The sequence below is a fragment of the Prionailurus viverrinus genome, chromosome F1 (assembly GCF_022837055.1).
Source record: "Prionailurus viverrinus isolate Anna chromosome F1, UM_Priviv_1.0, whole genome shotgun sequence".
In the NCBI taxonomy this organism is placed as follows: Eukaryota; Metazoa; Chordata; class Mammalia; order Carnivora; family Felidae; genus Prionailurus; species Prionailurus viverrinus.
Genome location: NC_062577.1, coordinates 51219342 through 51241147, shown reverse-complemented (window position 1 = coordinate 51241147; position 21806 = coordinate 51219342). Strand labels below are relative to the sequence as shown.

General features: G+C 38.0%; 1 protein-coding gene across 1 annotated transcript in view; it reads left to right on the top strand.

The window, feature by feature from the left end:
• USH2A (usherin) overlaps positions 1-21806 on the top strand; it is a 735906-nt gene that overhangs the window by 457115 nt on the left and 256985 nt on the right. Inside the window, exons 38-39 of the mRNA XM_047839579.1 lie at positions 16330-16480; positions 17074-17216. Of these exons, the coding sequence (XP_047695535.1) occupies positions 16330-16480; positions 17074-17216 (294 nt within the window). The remainder of the gene's footprint in view (positions 1-16329; positions 16481-17073; positions 17217-21806) is intronic.

Below are 21806 nucleotides of genomic sequence, written 5' to 3'. Positions count from 1 at the left end.
AACAAATAATGTATCTAATGAAATTCAAAATCCCTATTTTTCTTTGAGCACAATGAGCTACATCATTCACAGCTTTGGGGTATTTCAAAATTAACAGAGGATGACTTCAGTCTGTCTGATGTTTCCTGGTTAACAAATTCACTGAAACTGTCTTGCAGAGTAATTTTAAGCAATACTTTAATCTTAAACCACAAAGGGAGGTGGAGTTGAAGGTATGTTGCCTTGGTCCTATGGATGCTAATGTGAAGTGGAATCCTTTGTTTCTCAAAATGGTCAATAGCAATTAGTATTCAGTGGTGTCTTTTTATTCTGGTGCCCTTGACCCACCTCTGCCACCCCTTTCTATATTACTCCTATTATAAACTGTAACTGGGGATATCCTCGCTTCTTTTCCATTCTAATTAAAGAATTCTTAGCGAACACAGGGACAATTTTTCATTTCATGAAGAACAATTACTAGAGCTAGGAGAGATCTGCCAATTGGGTTTCGTGTAACTTTTGACAAGTATTTGCACCAATTTTGACTGATGTATTCTCATACCAATGAAATGTTGGTGAGATTTTGAATTTACCTCAGAAAGGTAGACCCAAACGAGTCAGTGAAAGACCAAACACAAATGTACCATTCTCAGATTTTATCCAGTCGTGTATTCTAAAACAGTTTATTTTGTCACTGAGCTGAAAGGTAAATGATAGATTTTTTTTTACAAAAATTTATTTTACACACACACTTTCTTCCTAGGGCTTTTGTTCTAAATACTCCTCTACTAGATTGGTAATAACCTTGAGAAAATGTCATCATTTCTTGAGTTTGGGTCTATAATGCCTATAGTCATTGTTATGCATCTTATTTTTCTATTTTTCTCTGGAGACCTTTCTGGGAGCTTTCAGAAACAAAGGTGCCTTGACAAGTAAGAGAAAAAGAAAATCCTGATAAATGGAGAGACAGACTGAGGCAAAGAAGGACAGAAACAGTTTCTCCAAACGTCTACCTGCAAATAAACCTCCTTGAGATTTAAAAGGAATAATTATTAAAAAAAAAGAAAGAAAGAAAAAAAATACTTCAAAAATATTTTACTTCCTTTCGAACCTCCTGGCTCTGAGATTCCTCTGCTTCTCAAAGTTGTATCCAGACTCACAGCTGGTTCCTTAGACTCCTGTGGGGCAGGTGGGGAAAACACAGAGAAAGGAGGCAGCCACACTCTTCTCTGAGGAGGGGCAAGATTTTGGCTTGGCCAGGTCACTATAAAAGGCATTATTTAAGATAACAGTAAGAAAATTAGGTTTTGGAGACAGGTTGCTGGGTTCAAACAGTAACTCAACTACTTATTATCTATATGGCCTCATGTAAGTCACATATCATGTCTGCTATGGCCCCAATAGTTGAGTTTTCCCAAGATTCACGTGTTGAAGCCTAACACCCAATGTGAGGGTGTTAGGAGGTGGGAGCTTGGGAAGTAATTAGGGCATCAGGGTGGAGCCCTCATGAATAGGATTAATACCTTTACAAAAGACGCCTTGTCCCCCTTCCACCATGTGAAAACATAACAGGAAGACACATCCATGAATCTGCAAGTGGGCTCTCCCCAGACACCGGATCCACGAGTGCATTCATCGTGGTCTTCCCAGCATCCAGAACTGTGGGAAATAAATTTATGTTTATTACATAATGTATCCAGTTTATAATATTTTGTTATAGCAACCAAATAGACTAAAACTTCCATCTAAGCCTCCTTTTCTTGACCCACCTCACTTTACATATAGGACTATTATCTGGATTAAATGTGATAATTTAAAGAAAATTTTTTTAATGTTTATTTATTTTTGAGACAGAGAGAGACAGAGCACAAGTGGGGGAGGAGCAGAGAGAGAGGGAGACACAGAATCCGAAGCAGGCTCCAGGCTCCTAGCTGTCAGCACAGAGCCCCATGCGGGGCTCGAACTCACAAACCGTGAGATCATGACCTGAGCCGAAGTCGGAGGCTCAACTGACTGAGCCACCCAGGCGCCCCTTAAATGTGATAATTTGTATAAAGCATTTAGTTCAGTGCCTGCTATAAAATAAATACTCAAAATTGACTTTACTATTTTGGTATGTTTATCTTTACTAATGAATATCAACACGTTAGCATCTTTTATGAGGCAGTTAACCGAAGTCATTAAAGTTGTCAATTTGTTAAAAACCCTTAATATAATAAAATCAAAATCTTGACCAAAACTCTGAACTTTGTTCAACTTTCATTCACTCAAAAAACATTTACTGAGTTCTTTCTAGTTGCCAGGCATACTCCTAGTTCCTGGGCTAGAAAGATTGCTGGGACAGATATAGTGCATTTCCTCATGAAGCTGAAGGCTGTGGCTGCCATTTTGTTGTTGTTTATAATTGTATTTACTGCAAGTTCTGGATGGCCCTTGGAAATCTCCAGGAAACACTGGAATGAATCAGGGGTACTCAGAGCTTGATTTTACTTTGGGAGAGGGGAGATTGCTAATACACTAGGACAATATGTGTTTGCAAACAATGAGGTAAGACAACTATGTCAAGGTTGTTAGGGTTGCCTGTTTTAAGCACAAAGTAGTATCCTATTTATTTGATGAGCTAGTATAAGGAGTCATTTTTAGAATTCAGAAAAATTAATTGATTTACAGCCATTCTCTCATTTTGTAAAACTGCAAATTATTTCATTAAATAATTAGAATCCATTGTTGACCCGGTTCCTTAAATATTCATTCCCATAAAATGAAAACATGGGAGGGGTGCCTGGGTGGCGCAGTCGGTTAAGCGTCCGACTTCAGCCAGGTCACGATCTCGCTGTCCGTGAGTTCGAGCCCCGAGTCAGGGTCTGGGCTGATGGCTCGGAGCCTGGAGCCTGTTTCCGATTCTGTGTCTCCCTCTCTCTCTGCCCCTCCCCCGTTCATGCTCTGTCTCTCTCTGTCCCAAAAATAAATAAAAAATGTTGAAAAAAAAATTAAAAAAAAAAAAAAAGAAAACATGGGAGAAAAAGAATAATCTGAAAACAATTCTTTAACTGTCAAATAGTTTTGGGGCGCCTGGGTGGCTCAGTGGGTTAAGCGTCCAACTTCAGCTTAGGTCATGATCTCAAGGTTCCTGAGTTCGAGCCCCGCATCGGGCTATGTGCTGACAGCTCAGAGCCTGGAGCCTGCTTCGGATTCTGTGTTTCCCTCTCTCTCTCTCTCTCTCTGCTCCTCTCCTGCTTGTGCTCTGTCTCTCTCTGTCTTTCAAAAATAAATAAACATTAAAAACTTTATGGGGCGCCTGGGTGGCTCAGTCGGCTAAGCGTCTGATTTCGCTCAGGTCATGATCTCGCGGTCCGTGGGTTCGAGCCCCACATCGGGCTCTGTGCTGACAGCTCAGATTCTGGAGCCTGTTTCAGATTCTGTGTCTCCCTCTTTCTCTGACCCTCCCCTGTTCATGCTCTCTCTCTGTCTCAAAAATAAATAAATGTTAAAAAAAAATTAAAAAATAAATAAATAAAAACTTTAAAAAAATAAAAATAAATGTCAAATAGTTTTATAAAATTGAAAAGTTCTTAAAATAACTTAAATATTTGTCCACTGATAACTCATCATATTCCTTTTTTTGGTTGTACCTTGGCTCTCACGCATCTCAGAAATGAATCTTGTGTTTGACAGCAGTAGCTAACCTCAGCCTAGGTTTTGTAGTATAATTTTCTGATCCTTTCTCTTCATTATTTAGCCATGTTGTCTTGTGTTTTATTTTAAGTGTTTTAAAATTACTTGGAGAATTAGGTAGGTGAATAATTATAAAATCAATGAGTGTTTTTTTCCTCTCTTTTTGGGACTCTAATGACATGAGTGTTTATTCTTAATTGACCTGCATAAGCATGGTCTATACAAAATAAATCTAAGGAGGGGCGCCTGGGTGGCTCAGTCAGTTAAGTGGCCAACTTCAGCTCAGGTCATGATCTCGCGGTCCGTGAGTTCAAGCCCCGCGTCGGGCTCTGTGCTGACAGCTCAGAGCCTGGAGCCTGTTTCAGATTCTGTGTCTCCCTCTCTCTGACCCTCCCCTGTTCATGCTCTGTCTCTCCCTGTCTCAAAAATAAATAAAACGTTAAAAATTTTTTTTTCAAAATAAATCTAAGGAAACCAAATAGCTGGAAATACTAGAGATAAACATTTGGAAGTTCATGCACATAGATGATACTTGAAGTCCTCCAACTAGATGCAATCACTAAAAATAGGGCTTCTTCTATGTGCCAGGCTCTGTGTTAGTCCCTGGATATGCAGGGATAAATTAAGAATTGTATTGGATTGTTTTCATATTTTGCACTCAACTTTTATGAAAAAAATCAAAATAAGTTATGTAAATAAATGATAAATCTATTTATCAGTTTCAGAATCCAATCCAGCCAATTTAGCAGTTAATACAGTAGCCCCACCATTCCTCCCCCCCCCAAAATACCTTACGAAACTAAACTGAATAACGTCAATGAGAGGAGGATTTTCTGTCTTCTTAGTATAAATTTCAGACTCCTTACCTGGCCTCTAAGACCCTCCAATAGAGCACATGCCACCTTTAATAACCTTCTCTGAGTTTCTCCAACAGATAAGTCCTACCTCTATATCAACTTATAGGTTCTGGTCCATACTAGCTCAGCAGAATCTTATTCCTTCTAGTTTCAATACCACTTCCTTAGAGAGGCTTAGCTCTTTCAGCCAATGTCAAGCCAGCCTTTTCTAATAATCTCTTGCGGCATGACTTTCTCCTCTTAAGCACTTTGTACATATTTAACCACACAGGTTTTGTATTTTTTCAGTGCCAACCTTCCAATACTTGACAATATTTTCATGCCCATAGAGGTGGAGACTGTGGCTAGTGTGTTCTGTGCCATGTACACAACCCCCAGGACCGTGACGGGAAGGGAAGAGAGGAGGAAGTGTAGATGAATTTTTCAGAGAGGATGAAAATATTAATACAACTTTATCACACATTTCAGTCCTTCTATACTTCCAATATTTATAGCTTGGAGGCTACATAGTCAACAGGAAATAAGATCGAGTTTTGAATCAAAATACATTGTCCCAGCCTGGCAATTTGGGCGATCACAAGGGACTGTAAAAGTAATGCAATGCCCACACCATTTAATTCATGGTATGTTTGTAAGATCAAATGAGAAATGTAGGTGCATTTAAACGTTAATTGTGATTATGTTTTGAAATGAAAAATGAGTTTTCTTAATTAGCCAAAATATTATGTTTCATAATATTTTAACATATGCTAATGTAGTTAGTTTAGTTTTCTTTTTTTTTAATTTTTTTTTCATAGTTTAGTTTTCTAAGCTTTTGACAATTTCTGTGTCACCAAAGCATCTCAATAAGTTCTCCTCTTCTCAAAATTAAACTTTATCTCCATAAAATAAAACAAAATAAACTTTACCTTCAGATCATATGACTCCTAGCCTAACGTTAATTCCCCTTATATAAAGTAGGGTATAGTTAAAAGCACAATCTGGATCTGAGCCAACCAAAGATATTTAACATCTCTAAATGTACATTTATCTATAAAATGAGGGAAATACTACTACTTATATCAAGAGGATACTTTAGATATTACAAGATAATGTATGTAAAATAAATTGGGGAATGTTAATTATAAATTATGAATGAAAAATATTTTTCCAGTCTTTTTGACTAAAATGTAATGAGATCTTCAGTTTCATGGCTCATCTGTTTGATGAGGTAAAAATCAGTTACTAAGCTGATCAAAATTAAGATAGCTGGGCACTTTAAGCTCTTTAATGGGTATCATCAGAACATGCATTTTCTAAATATTGTGAATGTTTAAAGTGCTTACAAAATAGTGCAGGATCAGATCTACTTCTTTCAGAAATATGATTGTTGTTGCAAATAATCATTGACAGAGAGCTCACTGCAAAGTTGTCAAGGCTGGGGAAGAAAATTAAAAACAGAAAACAAATAATAATGTACACTCCTTGTCCTCAAGTAGCTTACAATCAATCATGAACATAAAAATTTCCCAAACATACTGAATTTCTATCATGTATACAATCTTTGCTGTGGTGTGGGCATAAAGTGATTGGTTGGACTGTTTTAGCCACTAAATAGTAATAAACTGAGTGAGACTAATAAACTCAGTGACACTTGCCTAAAGTGTGTTCTATGGAATAATCTATGAAGGTGTTCATGACGGTGTGAATAACAGACAAGTTCAGGTTCATAACAATAACAAACATATAGTATTTACAGTGTCTACCTTATTTTATTATGTAAATAAGACATTATCTTATTTAATCCTTGCAATTCAACTCTATGAAGTTTTTATCCTTATTGTATTGATGAGAAAACTGAGGCATAGAGAGGTTAAGGTATTTGTTCAACAGCTAAATAGCAGAATCAGTATTTGAACTCAGATCTGATGGCTCTTTACCAGTGCACAGACATTTGTTCTATGATTTAGCTAAAATAAACTAAATAAAAACATTTCAAGAAGTTGGTAATAAGCCATTTCAGTTAAAAATGTTTAAAGAGCTAACTGGACTCAAATAAGAGAGTGGCAATTGCCCAAAATATTCAGGACTATCTGAGGTAATAAAAAGCTTATCAAAGATTTTAAAAAGTTTTAGTTGAGCAAAATGCGTTAACAAACATTTTAGAAACTAAGAAATATTAAATAGCCAGTAAACCTATTTTTAATATTTTAATTATAGTCCATGTTTTGGCTTTAATTATCTAGCCCCCAATACTCCCATGAGTATAGCCAACTGCCTTCTCCTGTTGGTGGGAATGCATATTGGTGCAGCCACTGTAGAAAACAAAATGGAGAAAAACATTAAAAATGGAAATACCATATGATCTAGCATTTCCACTACTGGCTATTTACCCACAGAAAATTAAAACGCTAATTCAAAAAGCTGTATGCACCCTAGGTTCATTGTAGGATTATTTACAATAGCAAAGATATGGAAACAACCCAAGAGTCCATCTATAGATTAGTGAATAAAGAAGATGAATGGAATATTACTCAGCCATGAAAAAGAATAAGACTTTGCCATTTGCAACAGCATGGATGAACCTAGGGAGTATAATGCTAAGTGAAATAAGCATATGATTTCACCCTTAAGTGGAATTTAAGAAACAAACAAACAGAACTGGTGGTTGCCAGAGGGGAGGTGGGTCAGGGGATAGGTGAAACAGATAAAGGGAATTAAGAGGTACAAACTTCCAGTTACAAAATGAGTAATTCATTGAGATGAAAAGTACGACCTAGGGAAGAGAGCCGATAATATCGTAATAATGTTGCTTGCTGACAGATGATGAGTGTACTTATCATGGTGAAAACTGAGTAATATACAGAATTATTAAATCATTGTATTGTATACCTGAGACTAATATAACACTGTATGTTAATGTATATATATGATACAATCAATATATATAGGTATTTCAAATCAATCAAGTTTTTGATCCATCAATATCAGCTTTGTTAATATTCCATATCTATAAAAATATCACCTGCAATTATTTTGTAAAGTCATGTTACCAAAACATGAGTCAATAGCATAGAGTTTTCACCTAATATTGTAAAGCAAACAAAGTTTACAAAATAATTTATTTAACATATTTAGCTTAATCATTTAAAAATATTATGTATAGATACACTTGTATAGAAGACAGGTGAGATAATCTAGAATAGTGTAAGAATGGATATCTCCGGGTCATGTAATTATGTATACCTGCTTTCTTTGGTTGGTAATTTTCAAATTTTCTATCACGAACACGTATTTTATACATAAATACATACTTTAAAAAAGGGGTCATGTTAACTCTATAGAAACGGATTGTTAGCATTTGTTTAACATTTCTTTGATAAGCAATACTAAATTCTCAAAATTTTGTCAGTACCCTAGGTTACATAGGACACAAAAAATAAGATCTCTGCTTTTAAGTAATTTATATTACCATTACTTTGGTGTTATGGGGAAAAGCCACGGTTAGACTTAAATTTAAGATTCAAGTTGGTGTTGAGAGATGAATTACAGTCTTGGAAACAACAGACACGTGAGGCTGTACGTTGCCATTCTGTTAGTCATATAGTTCAGATTGGTTGTTTGACCTTTCTAACCTCAGTTTGCACATCTGCGATATGGGGCATTGAGACAAATAAATGATAAAGTGAATGTACTATAAAGTAGTAGTTCAGATCTAACTTGATATCGCTGCTGTGTTAGTACTCTCCAAGCAATTAATCTTTGATGCTAAAAAATTATTCATTTTCAGGTCATTGAGGTTTTATTTGTAAATGGAAAATGTGGGGTGGAACCTAAGAATTATTGAGTCAGAGGGGAAAGATATTTTTCTGCAGATCTCACTCTCTACCAACAAGCCCATCTATCCACCCATTCATTCATCCATCCATACATTTTTGTAGGACATCTTCTGTAAAGGAAGCATTCTGCTGGACACTACAGTATCCCCTTAAATACTTTGTTTCTTTAATAACATTCCTCTCAGATTCTGCGTGCTTGTTGGAAAATGATTGATCTGGCATTTTTACCTATCCATAAGATCATTTTGAATCAACTCTATAGCCAATCTGAATAACATTGATGAACTCCAATATTAAGCAGGCCAGAATTAAGATTCTTAGTGAGTTTTTAGCAACATCCCTTGAGGAAAGGAAAGTTGGGAGCTTCCCTGTGATATACTCTGGTCAGAATGCACAGAGTGTTTAGTTTAGGTATAAGGCTTCATATTTTTGAAGATATGTTATCAAATTAGAACACTTCCAAGTCAGGTACCATGTCTAGATAATGGTTGAGGAATCCTGGAAACTGGTTGGGGGAAGCAGCAATGTGTAGCCTGAAATGGGGAACTTCAGTGGAGGAGAAGACAACCACTTAAACATGCCTGAAGTTCTGTCCCGTGATGGTGGTAGAGGCTTGTTCTCAGGGGTTAGTATGACGAAGACAGGGTCCTAAAGAGTACAGTGTGAGCATGACCAGCACCCATTGTCCATGCTCGTTGCAATTTATAACTGCCGCAGCTTAATTAAGCCCAGTTAATTATTTAGAGTATGCTGTTTCACTCTCAGAGGTCCTGATGTGGACAAAAGATTATATTCACCCTAAGTGTTGTAGAAGTGATATAATTTTTTTAGTTCTGTATCAGAAGGAGCACACCAACAATAAGAAATGTCCAATAATGTCATGAGGCAACTTGCAAAACAACTATTTTCCTGTCACTGGTAATGAACACACAGAGGCCTGAATGTCACCTGTCTGGGATGTTTTAGGCAAGAATCCTGTATTTGGTGGTGGCCTTTAAGCTACCTGCACTCCACATTTGAAATGCTCTTGTCTTATTTTTAGCATTCTACAGTCAAAAGTAAATTCCATGGCATACCTATCGATAACATTTAATTTTTCTAATATATTTTTCTTACTAACATGAAGACTCTGTTTTGTATTTCATTAAATTTCTGTGGACTTTGGCAAATTTCAGAGGACTAGTGAATTCAGATAAGTAGTTCTGTATCAGGTTCCTTGTGGGGGATGAACAAGACCAGGAAAGAACTGTTTAAGGATATGACTTAGAGAAAAAAATAAACCCAATCTTTACTAAAACAAATGTACTTACTATTATAAATGGTTTGCTTTTGTGCTCACTTAAAAAATTTAATATTTATCATCTAGGATCAGTCACTTACTGTAGTGTGCTGTTTTGCGGTATAGAATTCAGAGCACCAAGTCCTTATCCTGCCAGTAACCACATTTTGTGTGGTTTGAGATAAAAGATGCAACCTCTCTGAGCTTCAGACTCTTTATCTATACTACAAAGAGATAACACCACAATTCTGTAGTGTAATTCTTAGGATTAGAAATAATTGTGTTTAAAAAAAAACAACCTGGCACAAAGTATGTGTTCAGAAAGTCAGATTTTATGAGAAACTGTTTTGCAAACATGAAATCTATTTTAATCTACTTGCCACTATTTAATGCTGCTCTATTTGTACATCCTTGTGCTCAAGGTTGACTGTCCATTTGTTAGCACATCTGCATTTTCCTCATAATTAATATCTTTTTTTAATGACATATGGTTTAGTGACTGGAAATTGAGTCTTGCCTTCTGTTTTCAATTTGTTCATGACTCAACGACTCAATGTATGTGTCTGAACTTTAATTTTCCATTCTGGAAACTAGAATTTAAAGTCCTTGCTCGTGTATAGCTATTTCAGAAAATGGGAGGAAGTGTGTAATGCAAGGATTTTGAATACATGCCAGGCCGTGCGATCGTGCGGCCAGGATGCATGTAGATAAAGAGGACATGGTTTCCCTCCTGTTATGTAAACAGGGGAACCTGAATGGGGATGTCAACAATCTAACCTCTAAAGTGGGGGGAGTGGGGGGAGTGGGGGGAGTATGGGCAAGGCTGGAGCCAGATTCCAAGTGAAGCCAGGAAGAAGCATCATGTCGGCTCGGAATGAGCATGGGCAGAGTTGATGAAGTTCTAGGCCCTGGAATCAGGCTGAGAACACAATTACCCGATTTGAACAATCTCACAGTGCTCCCGTGGCAATGCCCTTTCAAGGCCTGTTCCTTTGAAAGGCAAGGTCCTGTACACATTTGGATGTGAGTTTCCGACTTCTGAAACTCTGGAAGCACTAATACGTCTTCTATGCTATTTATACATTCTGTGTTATAGTATTTGAGTCATGTCTTATCTCTCTACTAAATATAAAGTAGATGGTCTAACCCCCCGTTCCTCTCTACCTGCCCTTTCCCCTCCCCCAGCAAAGAATCTTGTGCAGAGTGGCATTTGATGTATATTTTTTTAATGTTTATTTATTTTGACAGAGAGAGAGAGAGAGAGAGAGAGAGAGAGAGAGAGGCAGCAATCAAGGGAGGGGCAGAGAGAGAGGGAGAGAGACAATTTTAAGCAGACTCCACACTGTCAGCGCAGAGCCCAGCGTGGAGTTCGATCTCACAAGCCGTGAGATTATGACCTGACCCGAAACCAAGAGTTGGACACAACCAACTGAGCCGCCAGGTGCCCCTGATATATTTTATTATAGATTTGAGTTTAATACAAAACATAGATTTCTTCTATATTTTAATGCAGTATTTTATTCCAGTATTTTAAATGCACACACATATACCCAAAAACACACTGTAACAAGTTAGTAGCTGTCCTGAGAAATTGGTGCATATGAGAAGTATATTGAATTCATTTTCTCCCCAAAAGTTTCCTCTTCTGACCACTGCAACCTTGGTAGTCACCAGTCACATGGAAAAAAGAAAAAAGCTTCTGTTTTTGCTTTTTAGAGCTCCCCTCAGAGATCTATAAATTTGTAAGGAGCAAAAGTTTAGGGAATGCTGTTTGTTTTGGGGTTTTTTTTAGACAGAGAAGAATCCACAAGTGCACATCATTTAAAAGTTTAATAAAATCGTACATTTAAAAGATTATAGCATCTAGACTCATCCAACCCATGATTTAATTTATGGCTTAATGTGTTGTATTCATTTTGCCTTCCAAAAAAGGTTAAATTTGAAATTTTATTAAAAAACTCCCTTCCTTTGAATTTATAGATTGGGGTAGCTGTTTTATCCACTTGCCGTGTAGAATTAGTATTTACTGGACAAGATGTGTTGATTCAGGAGGTTGTCTGTGGAGTGCTTGCCCCGTGAGGGTCATATTAAACTCGAGAGAAGCTTTTCGAGCAACATAGCATCTTGGAGACAATATATCAAGCTGATAGATACACGGCTCTTGTGTTAAGGAACCAGAGGTGGAATTATGGCTATAGTTCCCAGTTATCGCTTTGGTGCTAAGGAGCCTCTACGGAATAGGTCTAGGATAAAAGGGGTTAACTAAAGGGGAAGGAAAGGTTTCCAGAATTCAGTGTTTCCAGAAGCAGACAAAATGAATAGTTGTACGTAAATAATATAAGATGATCACTCTGTTTGGAAATATTTTGCAATTTTATACAAGCAGAGTATGACCAATTTAATGGGGTGCTTTTTTTGATGTTAACACTCAGAAAAGAACCCAGGATACTATATTACTATTAGGGAGCCTAGTTTGTGGCAATTCTCCCTTCTTAACAGCATGGTAATGCAGTTTTTAACACATGAATGGATTTTTCTGTATATATTTAAAGCTCTAATTTTTTCATGTCCATGACTTATCCAAACTGTTGTTTTTTTTTTCCGAATTTGGGTTGTTGATGATATTACATTCCTTGACACAGAAAAATTAGATAAGAAAACAGTCAAATTAGGGACATGACTATATGTGCTACATTATACACAATTTTGTACTTATTGCCAATGCTCTTTCAATGTATGTTCGTTTATTATGAATCAGTTAAAAAAACATATAGCAAATAAGAGATAATCAGTGTTAAACCTATTTGTGTTCACAGATAAATTATCAGGTAGTAAGTCTTTATTAGCAGTGGATAATGGGCTACGAGGCCCTGGACAACAGTTCTACTGCATTTCCTAGGCTACTAACTGAGGGAGCAATTTCATACCATTTCATTTCTCTGTTTTGTTTTTGTTTTAGTGTTTGTTTATTTTTTGAGAGAGAGAGAGAGAGAGAGAGAGAGAGAGCGAGCAAGCAGGTGAGGGGCAAAGAAAAAGGGAGAGAGAGAATTCTAAGTAGGCTCTGCACTGTCGGTGCAGAGCCCTATGTGGGGCATGATCCCATGAAACCATGAAATCATGACCGGAGAGCCAAAACCAAGAGTCAGATGCTCAACTGACTGAGCCACCCAGGCGCCTCTCGTTTCATCTCTCTTAAAGCATATGATTCCCTCTCACACATTAGCACTGAGTTGATGCCTTTGCTTTTATTTTGCTCACTGAGAAAATGGAGTCCATCAGAAGAGATCGTTGGTGTTTTTCCATCAATAAATCTACCTCTCTCTCTGAATTGCCTGTCCCTGCATTCGCTTCTGCACAATGGGTGTACCATTCCTGCTCTATTCAACAGCCATTGTGCCCTGGCTTATCTCTCTGTCTCTCCCAACACAAGAAATTTGCTCTGGCCATTACTCTTCCTTCTGCTACATCATTTCCCCAAATATCTTCTGGATCTTTCTAGTAAGTGTGTATACACTTTAGCATCTCCCAGTTTTTAGAACACCTTCCTTAATTCCATAAGCTTCTTTAAATGCTGCCCTATTTTCTACTCCCCTTTAGAACAAAATCCCTCAGAAGAGTTGCCTGTACTCACTGTTTCCTCCTTCTCTGCCCTCTAATTGTCTCCTCAACCATCTCCAGTCATGCTGCCACACCCATCACTGCACACATCTATTCTTGGCAAGGTCACCAAACACCTCCAGCGTTTGGCCAAATGCAAAATATAATTCTCAGCCTCATGCCTTAAACTGTCAGCATGTTTCGCAGAGTTGATCAGTCCTTTTTGATATGCTTTCTTTACTTGACTTGCAGGCTACACCTTCTCTAAGTTGTCCTCCCTCACTGACCACTCCTTTATGCCTCCTTTGTGGTAGAACCTTCCTCCTGACCTCAAAATGTTGGGGGACCTCATGGCTCAGTTCACAGACCTCTTCTGCACTCACTCTACCTACATTCACCTCCTAGGTTGTTTCATCAAATCTCAGCTGTTACATACCACACGCCTTCATCCACAACTCTTATCCAAACTCATACCTCCCACTTCTTCCTTGATGTCCCCACTAGAGATGAATTTATGCCTTTCCCATGTAACATGGACAAAACAGAACTGATCCCCCCCCCCGCCCCATAACTGATTTCTCCCCTCAGCGTTCCTCAGATCAGTAATGGCACCACCATTCACCTGGACAGTTAGGCTAAACACACTGACATCATCTTTCACTCCCTTATTTTCTCTTAGCAAAATACCATCCATACTCACTTGGTCAGCAGAATATATCACCACCTCTGCTGCTGTCACTGGAATCCATGCTATTGTCATCTTTTACCTGGATTGCTATAATAGGTGATTCCCTTGTCTACCCTCACCCCCCCATTAGCATAGAGTAGTCTTTACAGGTTCCAAATTATGTCGTGTCCTGCATTAAAACCCTGCAATGGCCTACAAATCCATTTCAAATGAAACCCAAAGTCTTTAGTATGATTTTCAAAGCCTAGAACTAGAAGGCATCTGGAAGGATCTAGACCCTGCCTGTCCCTCCAACCTCTTTTCCTTTCCCTCTCCTTGGCCTATTTCCAGCCACTTTGGTGTCTCCACTGTGCCTTAAACACAACTAGTTCTTTCCCCTCTCACTGCCCTTGTGCTTACTGCCCTCTGTGGCTGGGTTGCCCTTCCTCCAGACATTTTCATGGTCACTGAGGTCTCTGCTCAAATGTCACCTAATGACATGTTCTTCCTATGGCTTTCCTATCCAATCTGAATTGTTACTTAACAATAAAATGGCACACTCCCTTTCATTTTCTCTTCCCTTACCCTGCTTTATTTTTCTCTTGAGCTTATCTACCCGGTATGATCTTAGGTACCCATTTGCTTAATGCTTGCTCCCTCTGTTTACATGTAAGTTCCATAGGGTCAAGGGCCATATCTGTTTCACTCGGTGTTATTCCCCCTCCACACAAAGAATACTTTGCACAGAGTAGAGGCTCAATAAATGCTTATAGAATAAATTAGTGGATTATCGATGAACTCGACCCTTACAACAGATTGATGAATCACATCATGTAATTCGTCTTTTCCCATCACTGGCCATTCATTAGCTTCCTAGTTCACAGGCAGGTTCTCCTGAGGGGGAAAGTATATAAAATCACACCCTACGTAAGGTTGTGTATAAAAAGAAGTTGAAAATGAACCCTGCTGGATATTTTAATTATTGTAATCCCTTCTCCTTCCTCACCAATGGCTTCTAGTAATCCTTGGCAATTAGAAACTTACATTACAGGGCACTTGGAAGGTTCAGTTGTTCAAACATTCGACTCTTGATCTCAGCTCAGGTCATAATCTCACAGTTCATGGGTTCGAGCCCTGCATCAGGCTCTGTGCCGATGGTGCAGAACCTACTTGGCATTCTGTCTCTCCTTCTCTCTGCCCTTCTGCTGTTTGTGCCTGTGCTCTCTCTCTCTCTCCCTCAAAAAGAAATAAACTTTTTTAAAAAGAAGCTTATATTAAAATTAGGATGTTCCTGAAAACTTACAGTATCTTAGCACTTAAATTATGCTAAAGAAAGTTCAGATCAGTCCGATGTCATCATCATCATCATCATCATCACCACAAAAACAACAACTAACTAATCATTACCAGGACCCAAAACAAGGTGCTTTATTTACATCACTTCCGATCTTCGCAACAATCTTGCAAAGGAAAACTATCCCCATCCCAAAGGTAAGAAACATACGCTGAGAACCATTAGGTGATTCTTGATTCTCCTGAAGTCACAGAGCTTTGCTTCTGACTAGCTTTGGAACAAATTTTTATATGATAGTTTCATTCAAGTTATACCTGTTGGAAAAATTAATTTAATAATAAGACTCATCTTGTCATTTTTTTTAAGTCAAATGGACTTTAGTTTCCTTCATTCCTGTTAGACCTCGTAGAACTATTCAGATAGAGTTCCCTGATAGATTATATCAAGCAGACAGGCTGAATTCAGGAAAAATTTGCCAGAGATTCAACCAGACCAGGAAAAGCAACATGTAGGCTTCAACTCACCACATATTTGAAGAAGGGCAACTGACTGTATAAAGCACATGGGGGAAGGAACTTCAGTTTTTATGTTTTCGTTAAGTGAGAATTACACCTGCAATGTGCTATTTTCAGCCAACCGTGTGTACTTAATATTGTAGAAAATACAATTTTAATAAACCATCCTCAAAACACCAAAAAAAAAAAAGAAAGAAAGCCAGTTGTGATCATGAGTAGAAGCGGGATTAAGTGGCAATGGGTGATAATCGACGAGAGAAAGAAAACATCTGGACTCCTTCACTGTTTGATTGCTTGATTGCTGAGGAAAGAGTTAATTTAAAAAGTTACTTTACTATTTGGTTCACTAAGTTCCCTACATGTTTTCAATTAGATAAACAGAAGTACAGGTGGGGATGTGCTGCATGTTCATTTGTCTTGCTGTTTGGGGGCTGGCTTTTCAGGTTGAAGTACTAACATAATTGTGTTGAAATGAACAATAAGGAAGTACAGTAGTTCAGGAATGAAAATGTTAAATTAAATGGACCATGTTTAACATTGTTGTTGATCCTGAGGAACAGTTTTTCCAGTATATGGAGCATTTCGATTCCATCCAACATATGTTCTCCACAGTTTTCTCTGCTCTAATTCATCTGTGTTTTTCGACAGCTCCAGATGGCGTGTTGCCTCCGAGGCTTTCATCTGCCACTCCAACCAGTCTTCAGGTTGTCTGGTCTACACCAGCTCGTAACAACGCTCCCGGCTCTCCCAGATACCAACTCCAGATGAGGCCCGGCCACTCCACCCATGGATATCTAGAGTGAGCCTGTTACTTTGTCTATCCTCCTAACTGTCACCTGGATTATATGTTATGGACATAACTTACTTTACCTTAATTTGTGAATAGGTCAGTTCTCATTCGCAACAAATAAAGGCCACCTTTTAAAAGTTCAAATAAAAGACAAGCAATTCCTTAGGACATAATTATTTGCTCAGCAAAATTATCTATTTTCCATTTATATAGCATTAATATAGGATTTCTTCACCTTTAACTTTTCATGGGCATAGGTATTGCATAAAGCAGACATACACCTGAACTAAAAAAAGAAATGCTATCTGAACTGTAGATACAAAATTATAATACTTAGTCTACAAATTCCACGTGGCAATCAGCCTCAATAGTAGACTAGAATTTTCTCAATACTACTAGAATTTACATCTCATATAAATGCAATATTAGAAGCCCTCAGCCAAGTGGTTCCTTACTTTAAGAGAGATCTCCTGTGACAACAGAAAATTGCAGTACTTGCCTGGAATTTGACATTCTCTGAAAATTCCTTGCAGTAAGATTTTACTTGTTTTTATTTCTTTGAATGTCTAAAGCTTCCTAATTAGCATTTCTTTCCTATGTAGGTTATTTTCCAATCCTTCAGCATCGTTAAGCTATGAAGTGAGAGATCTCCAACCGTACACAGAATATGAGTTTCGCTTGGTTGCCTCCAATGGATTTGGCAGTGCGCATAGTTCCTGGATTCTGTTCGTGACCACAGAGGACAGTAAGTGGTCTGAACAATACACAGCCAAATGTCGTCTACATTAGGGGCTTTTAAATGTCTTCAGTTTTTCCAAAACAGAGAAGTAAGCCTCCCCTGTTTTCTTGACATTTAGTGACAATAATCTTTTCTAGGCCAAGGATAGTCAGACTTCCAGAAAGAAGAAAAATGGGGGCTTGGGGGATTTTGAGGGTGAGGCCTTCAGAAGAAAAATTACTACAGGAAGAAGGAATTTGCAATAAATTATGGCATGGCCCCATTCTATCATTCAGGGTACATCTAGGTGTCCTACAAGAGGAAAGTTATCATCTTCCACTCAATGTACTCTGCTTTGGAGGAATCCTGACAGGCAGAAGAACATGAAATAGGGGTCTTGCTTCATGAAGATGCTTAACGTGTCGTTATACCTTTTCCTGGAAACAGATCTCATTATACTTTTAGTCACACCTGAAAGACAGACTTCAGAATAGAGAAATATAATCTGATAACAATGGTTCTTCACTATTAGGAAGACTAGATTGGGATTGCCTTATACAATCAATTAAGAGGCTTTCGAGTCTGTCATGAAAGAGTTATGTTTTCATATATAGGTTTTTGCTAGGTTATATATAGAAAATAAATATTTGGCTATAATGCTTAGTTTTATATAAATGACCTCTATAGGGGGTATATATATATATATATATGGAAGTATACTGTTTTTTAGAAAAGTTTGAAATTAAATCAAGCTATATGGAGTGAATGAGGACACTGTATTTTTGAACATTGAGGTTTTTAGGGTTAATCTTGTCAAGCCTTTTAATCAGAGGCTTCTTAGAAGATGTTGCTCTGTTGGCCAATTGCCATTCTGGCTCTATATCCAATGAGGACCCAAGTGACTTTCAAAAGGCTAGATATTAATCAAAAGATATGGTATTTGAAAGAATCTCAATTGTATATTAAGTAGATTCTTTTATTGCTACAATACCCTTAATTATATTATTTTAGTAAGGATAAGACATCAAATGAGATAGAATCAGAACTATTTACCTTCCTTAAAGCTTACTTTATTTTTTTTGAAAAGGCCATGAAGAACAATAATATATAATACTTCATCCATTTCTCCCAATTTGTAATCATTCCCTAGGAGCAGGTTAGGTACTTTACAAGGGCACATCCAGTCCTTTTGGTCTCTCGAGTACCATTTAGTAAATTATCAGCACAGTGCAATAAACGACACCCAAGACCCAGAAAGCATTAAGGCACCACTCAATGCACCTACACCCCTTTTAGGGGAAGCATCACACACACTCTAGGGAACCTGGCAGCCTAGTCACCAGACTGTATGCAGATTTATGAACTAGAGAGCTCATACTCAAAATAGATTTTTAAAGAAACATTATTTTAAAAACAACTGAAAATAGGCTTCTAATCCTCCTTCTTAGATATAGCATACTTGATGGCACTCAATAAAGGTTAACTAAAAGTATTTAATGATTCAGCCCACTGCAGAGAGGATGACTCCATAGAATGCCACATTGGAAGAGAAGAGAAACAGTCCCCTTTTTGGCACCCACAATTTCTATGGCCACAGAGAATGAGCAACGCTTGAGTTTCCTCAGGGGTGATTCTCATTGAATAGAAGCCATGATCTTCTATCTACAGGCAAGAAGTTATCACATAAATAAAGTACAAAACATTGCAAAGTACCAACTAGCATAGCATTCTTTGTTGAACAAACTTACTCCTGCCTTAAGTGACCATAAAACAAGTCTATGGACTCTATGTGGTTAGAATTTTCATGCACTGAAGACATTGCCTTCTTTGTGATTTTTAGAACTGGGTTTGAAGGGAATAGTATTAACCCTTCATGTTCCTTAAGAATTGGTAACACATGATTACATAGCAGGTATTAACCCAAGAAACCCAGCCATCATTTTTATTTAAATCCTTTCCCTGAAACTGATGACTTCTTTCTTTGTATGCTTCATGTGCACACTGCAAAGTCATATATATTATGAAAGAGCCAAAGGCTGGCCCTTTACCCCTCCAGGTTAAGTTACCAGTGTATGCTTACCCCTGAGACATAATGGCAGTGTACTCTATATTTTGGGTGTCCGTGGAGATGGATGCCATTTCTGAAAGGATGTGCAATTGAGTTGACAAAGAGTGAGTGATTGGCATTGGGCACAAGCAGTTTTTCTGTCAAGGCTTCAAAGCATTGCACACGAAACCACCCATGCTGACAGCTCCATGCGAGAATCGCACTTCATACTTGATCCTGACCGGCACCTCCCAGGTGCCCAAGTGCAATGTCTAATATAAAAACTCTACATACCGTCTTACAGAATAAAACTGAGAAGTCACCTCATGCCTACATTTAAATTTCATACCATCAATATGCACCTTTCTACATCAACCAAAGCCTCAAAAGTTTCTGGTGCCAACACAGGTCACCAAGTGCAGTGTTTTTAGTGTGATATGGCAAGACTGTGATTTTCATCAAGCCTGTGACACTGCTGAAACCAGAAAGAGATACCAAGGCAGGAAATGAACTGTACACAGAGAAACAAATGCTTGGGTGCAAAGAGAAGTTCTCATGGGCAGAGAAAAGGGTTGTGAAGAATTTTAATAGATTTTTTTTCAAATAATTTGTCATTTCTATCAGAGTGCCACCAATATCCAGTTCCATGCATTTTTAAAAATCTAGTGTGCTGATGCCAAATAATAATAATGCACATTTCCTATGAATATTTTAAATCCTGTTAAACGTGTGTTAATAAAAGATGTTTGTTCCAGCCAAGTTGGTCAGTGTAGTGTTCGACTATTTGCAACCAGGTAAATACAAACAACTCATGGTTTTTGGTGTGTGTGTGTGTGTGTGTGTGTGTGTGTGTGTGTGTGTGTGTTGCATGCTGCTGGCAGTCCAAGAACCTGGCATGTCTGCAATTTGCAAAAATGCATGAAGATTGTGTTAGACCTGGGGCGCCTGGGTGACTCAGTCAGTTAAGTGGCCAGCTTCGGCTCAGGTCATGATCTCACAGTTCATGGGTTCGAGCCCCACATCAGGCTCTGTGCTGACAGCTCAGAGCATGGAGCCTGCTTTGGATTCTGTGTCTCCCTCTCTCTCTGCCCCTCCCCTACTTGCTCTCTGTCTCTCTCTCAAAAAAATAAGCAAATAAATAAATCTTAAAAAAAAAAAGATTGTGTTAGATTTGGTACGTGTGATTGCTAACATGAAGACACTTACCTAGCCACTGAAATTTTTGGTATTTTTTAACCTGAAATAACCATTGCTCCTGATTGTTTTCTTCCCTTTCCCTTGTGTGTTTACAATGGTTTTCTGTGCAGTATACGCACATAGGAATTGGAGCCGCTGGAAGGGCAAGTTTCCTGCAACCTCAGCATGGGGGTCTGTCCTTTGGCCTACTAAAATCCTGCCCTGTGTCAAATATGAGATGGCCCACTTTTATTTAAAAATGTAGATTCCCTAGACCATCAAAAGCTGGAAAATCTGTTTCTCACAAAGTTTTTCAGGGAACAAGATTGAAATGTGAAATGTCTTTATTTCAGACATTTGAACAACAAACATGTATGGAATACACAGGCAATTAGATCAACCTACTAAAAATGAGATTGTTTTCTAAAAATTATTTTTCTCCTTCCAAAACAAAACAAAAACCCAAACGGGTTCTAGAGTAGGCCATTTCGTTATCATGTATTTTTAAAAGACTTTAAAAATCTGATTGTTTTATGAAATTTGAAGTTTAAAAACTCCCTATCTGTATATATATTTTAAAATGTTGACTTATTTTTGAGAGAGAGGGAGAGAGCATCTGCGGGGAAGAGGCAGAGAGAGGGGTCAGAGGATCCAAAGTGAGCTCTGTGCTGACAGCAGAAAGCCCCATGCAGGGCTTGAACCCACAAACCCTGAGATCATAACTTGACCCGAAGTTGGACATATAACTGACTGAGCCACCCCCATTTATATTTGTAACCACTAATCTAAGAGACATTATTAAATAAAGTCTGTGGGATTCAAGCAGTTTATTTTGTAGATTTACTTACATAATTTTTCATGAGCTCATTATTTTGCTAACAGACAGATTGTTCCTGAGGTTGGCCTGGAGTATGCTAATAGATAGGGGTATGTATCTTATCAGCTACACAGTGGGATTTTATTTTTTTAATATTAAATATAATTTATTGTCTAATTGGTTTCCTTACAACACCCAGTGCTCATCGCAACAGGTGCCCTCCTCAGTGCTCATCACCCACTTTCCTCTCTCCCCCCCACCACCCCCATCAACCCTCAGTTTGTTCTCAGCACTCAAGAGTCTCTTATGGTTTTTAAATACTCTGAACACACTTTATTCATTATATTAGACCTTGTTATTTTTCCCACGCTTAAAATACACCTTGAACAAAGAAGGAAGCAATGAGGGTCGTTATCCTGGTACCTGGATTCTGCTTTATTTTTTCTGTCAGCGTTTTTGCTTATCTGATCCCCAGCTCCCTCATTCATCTTTGAGATTCTCATGGCAGTTTACGAAGGAACAGGGGTTTTTCTGGAGTAAGAAAGACATTGCAATGTTACTTGAAATCTGTATTGAA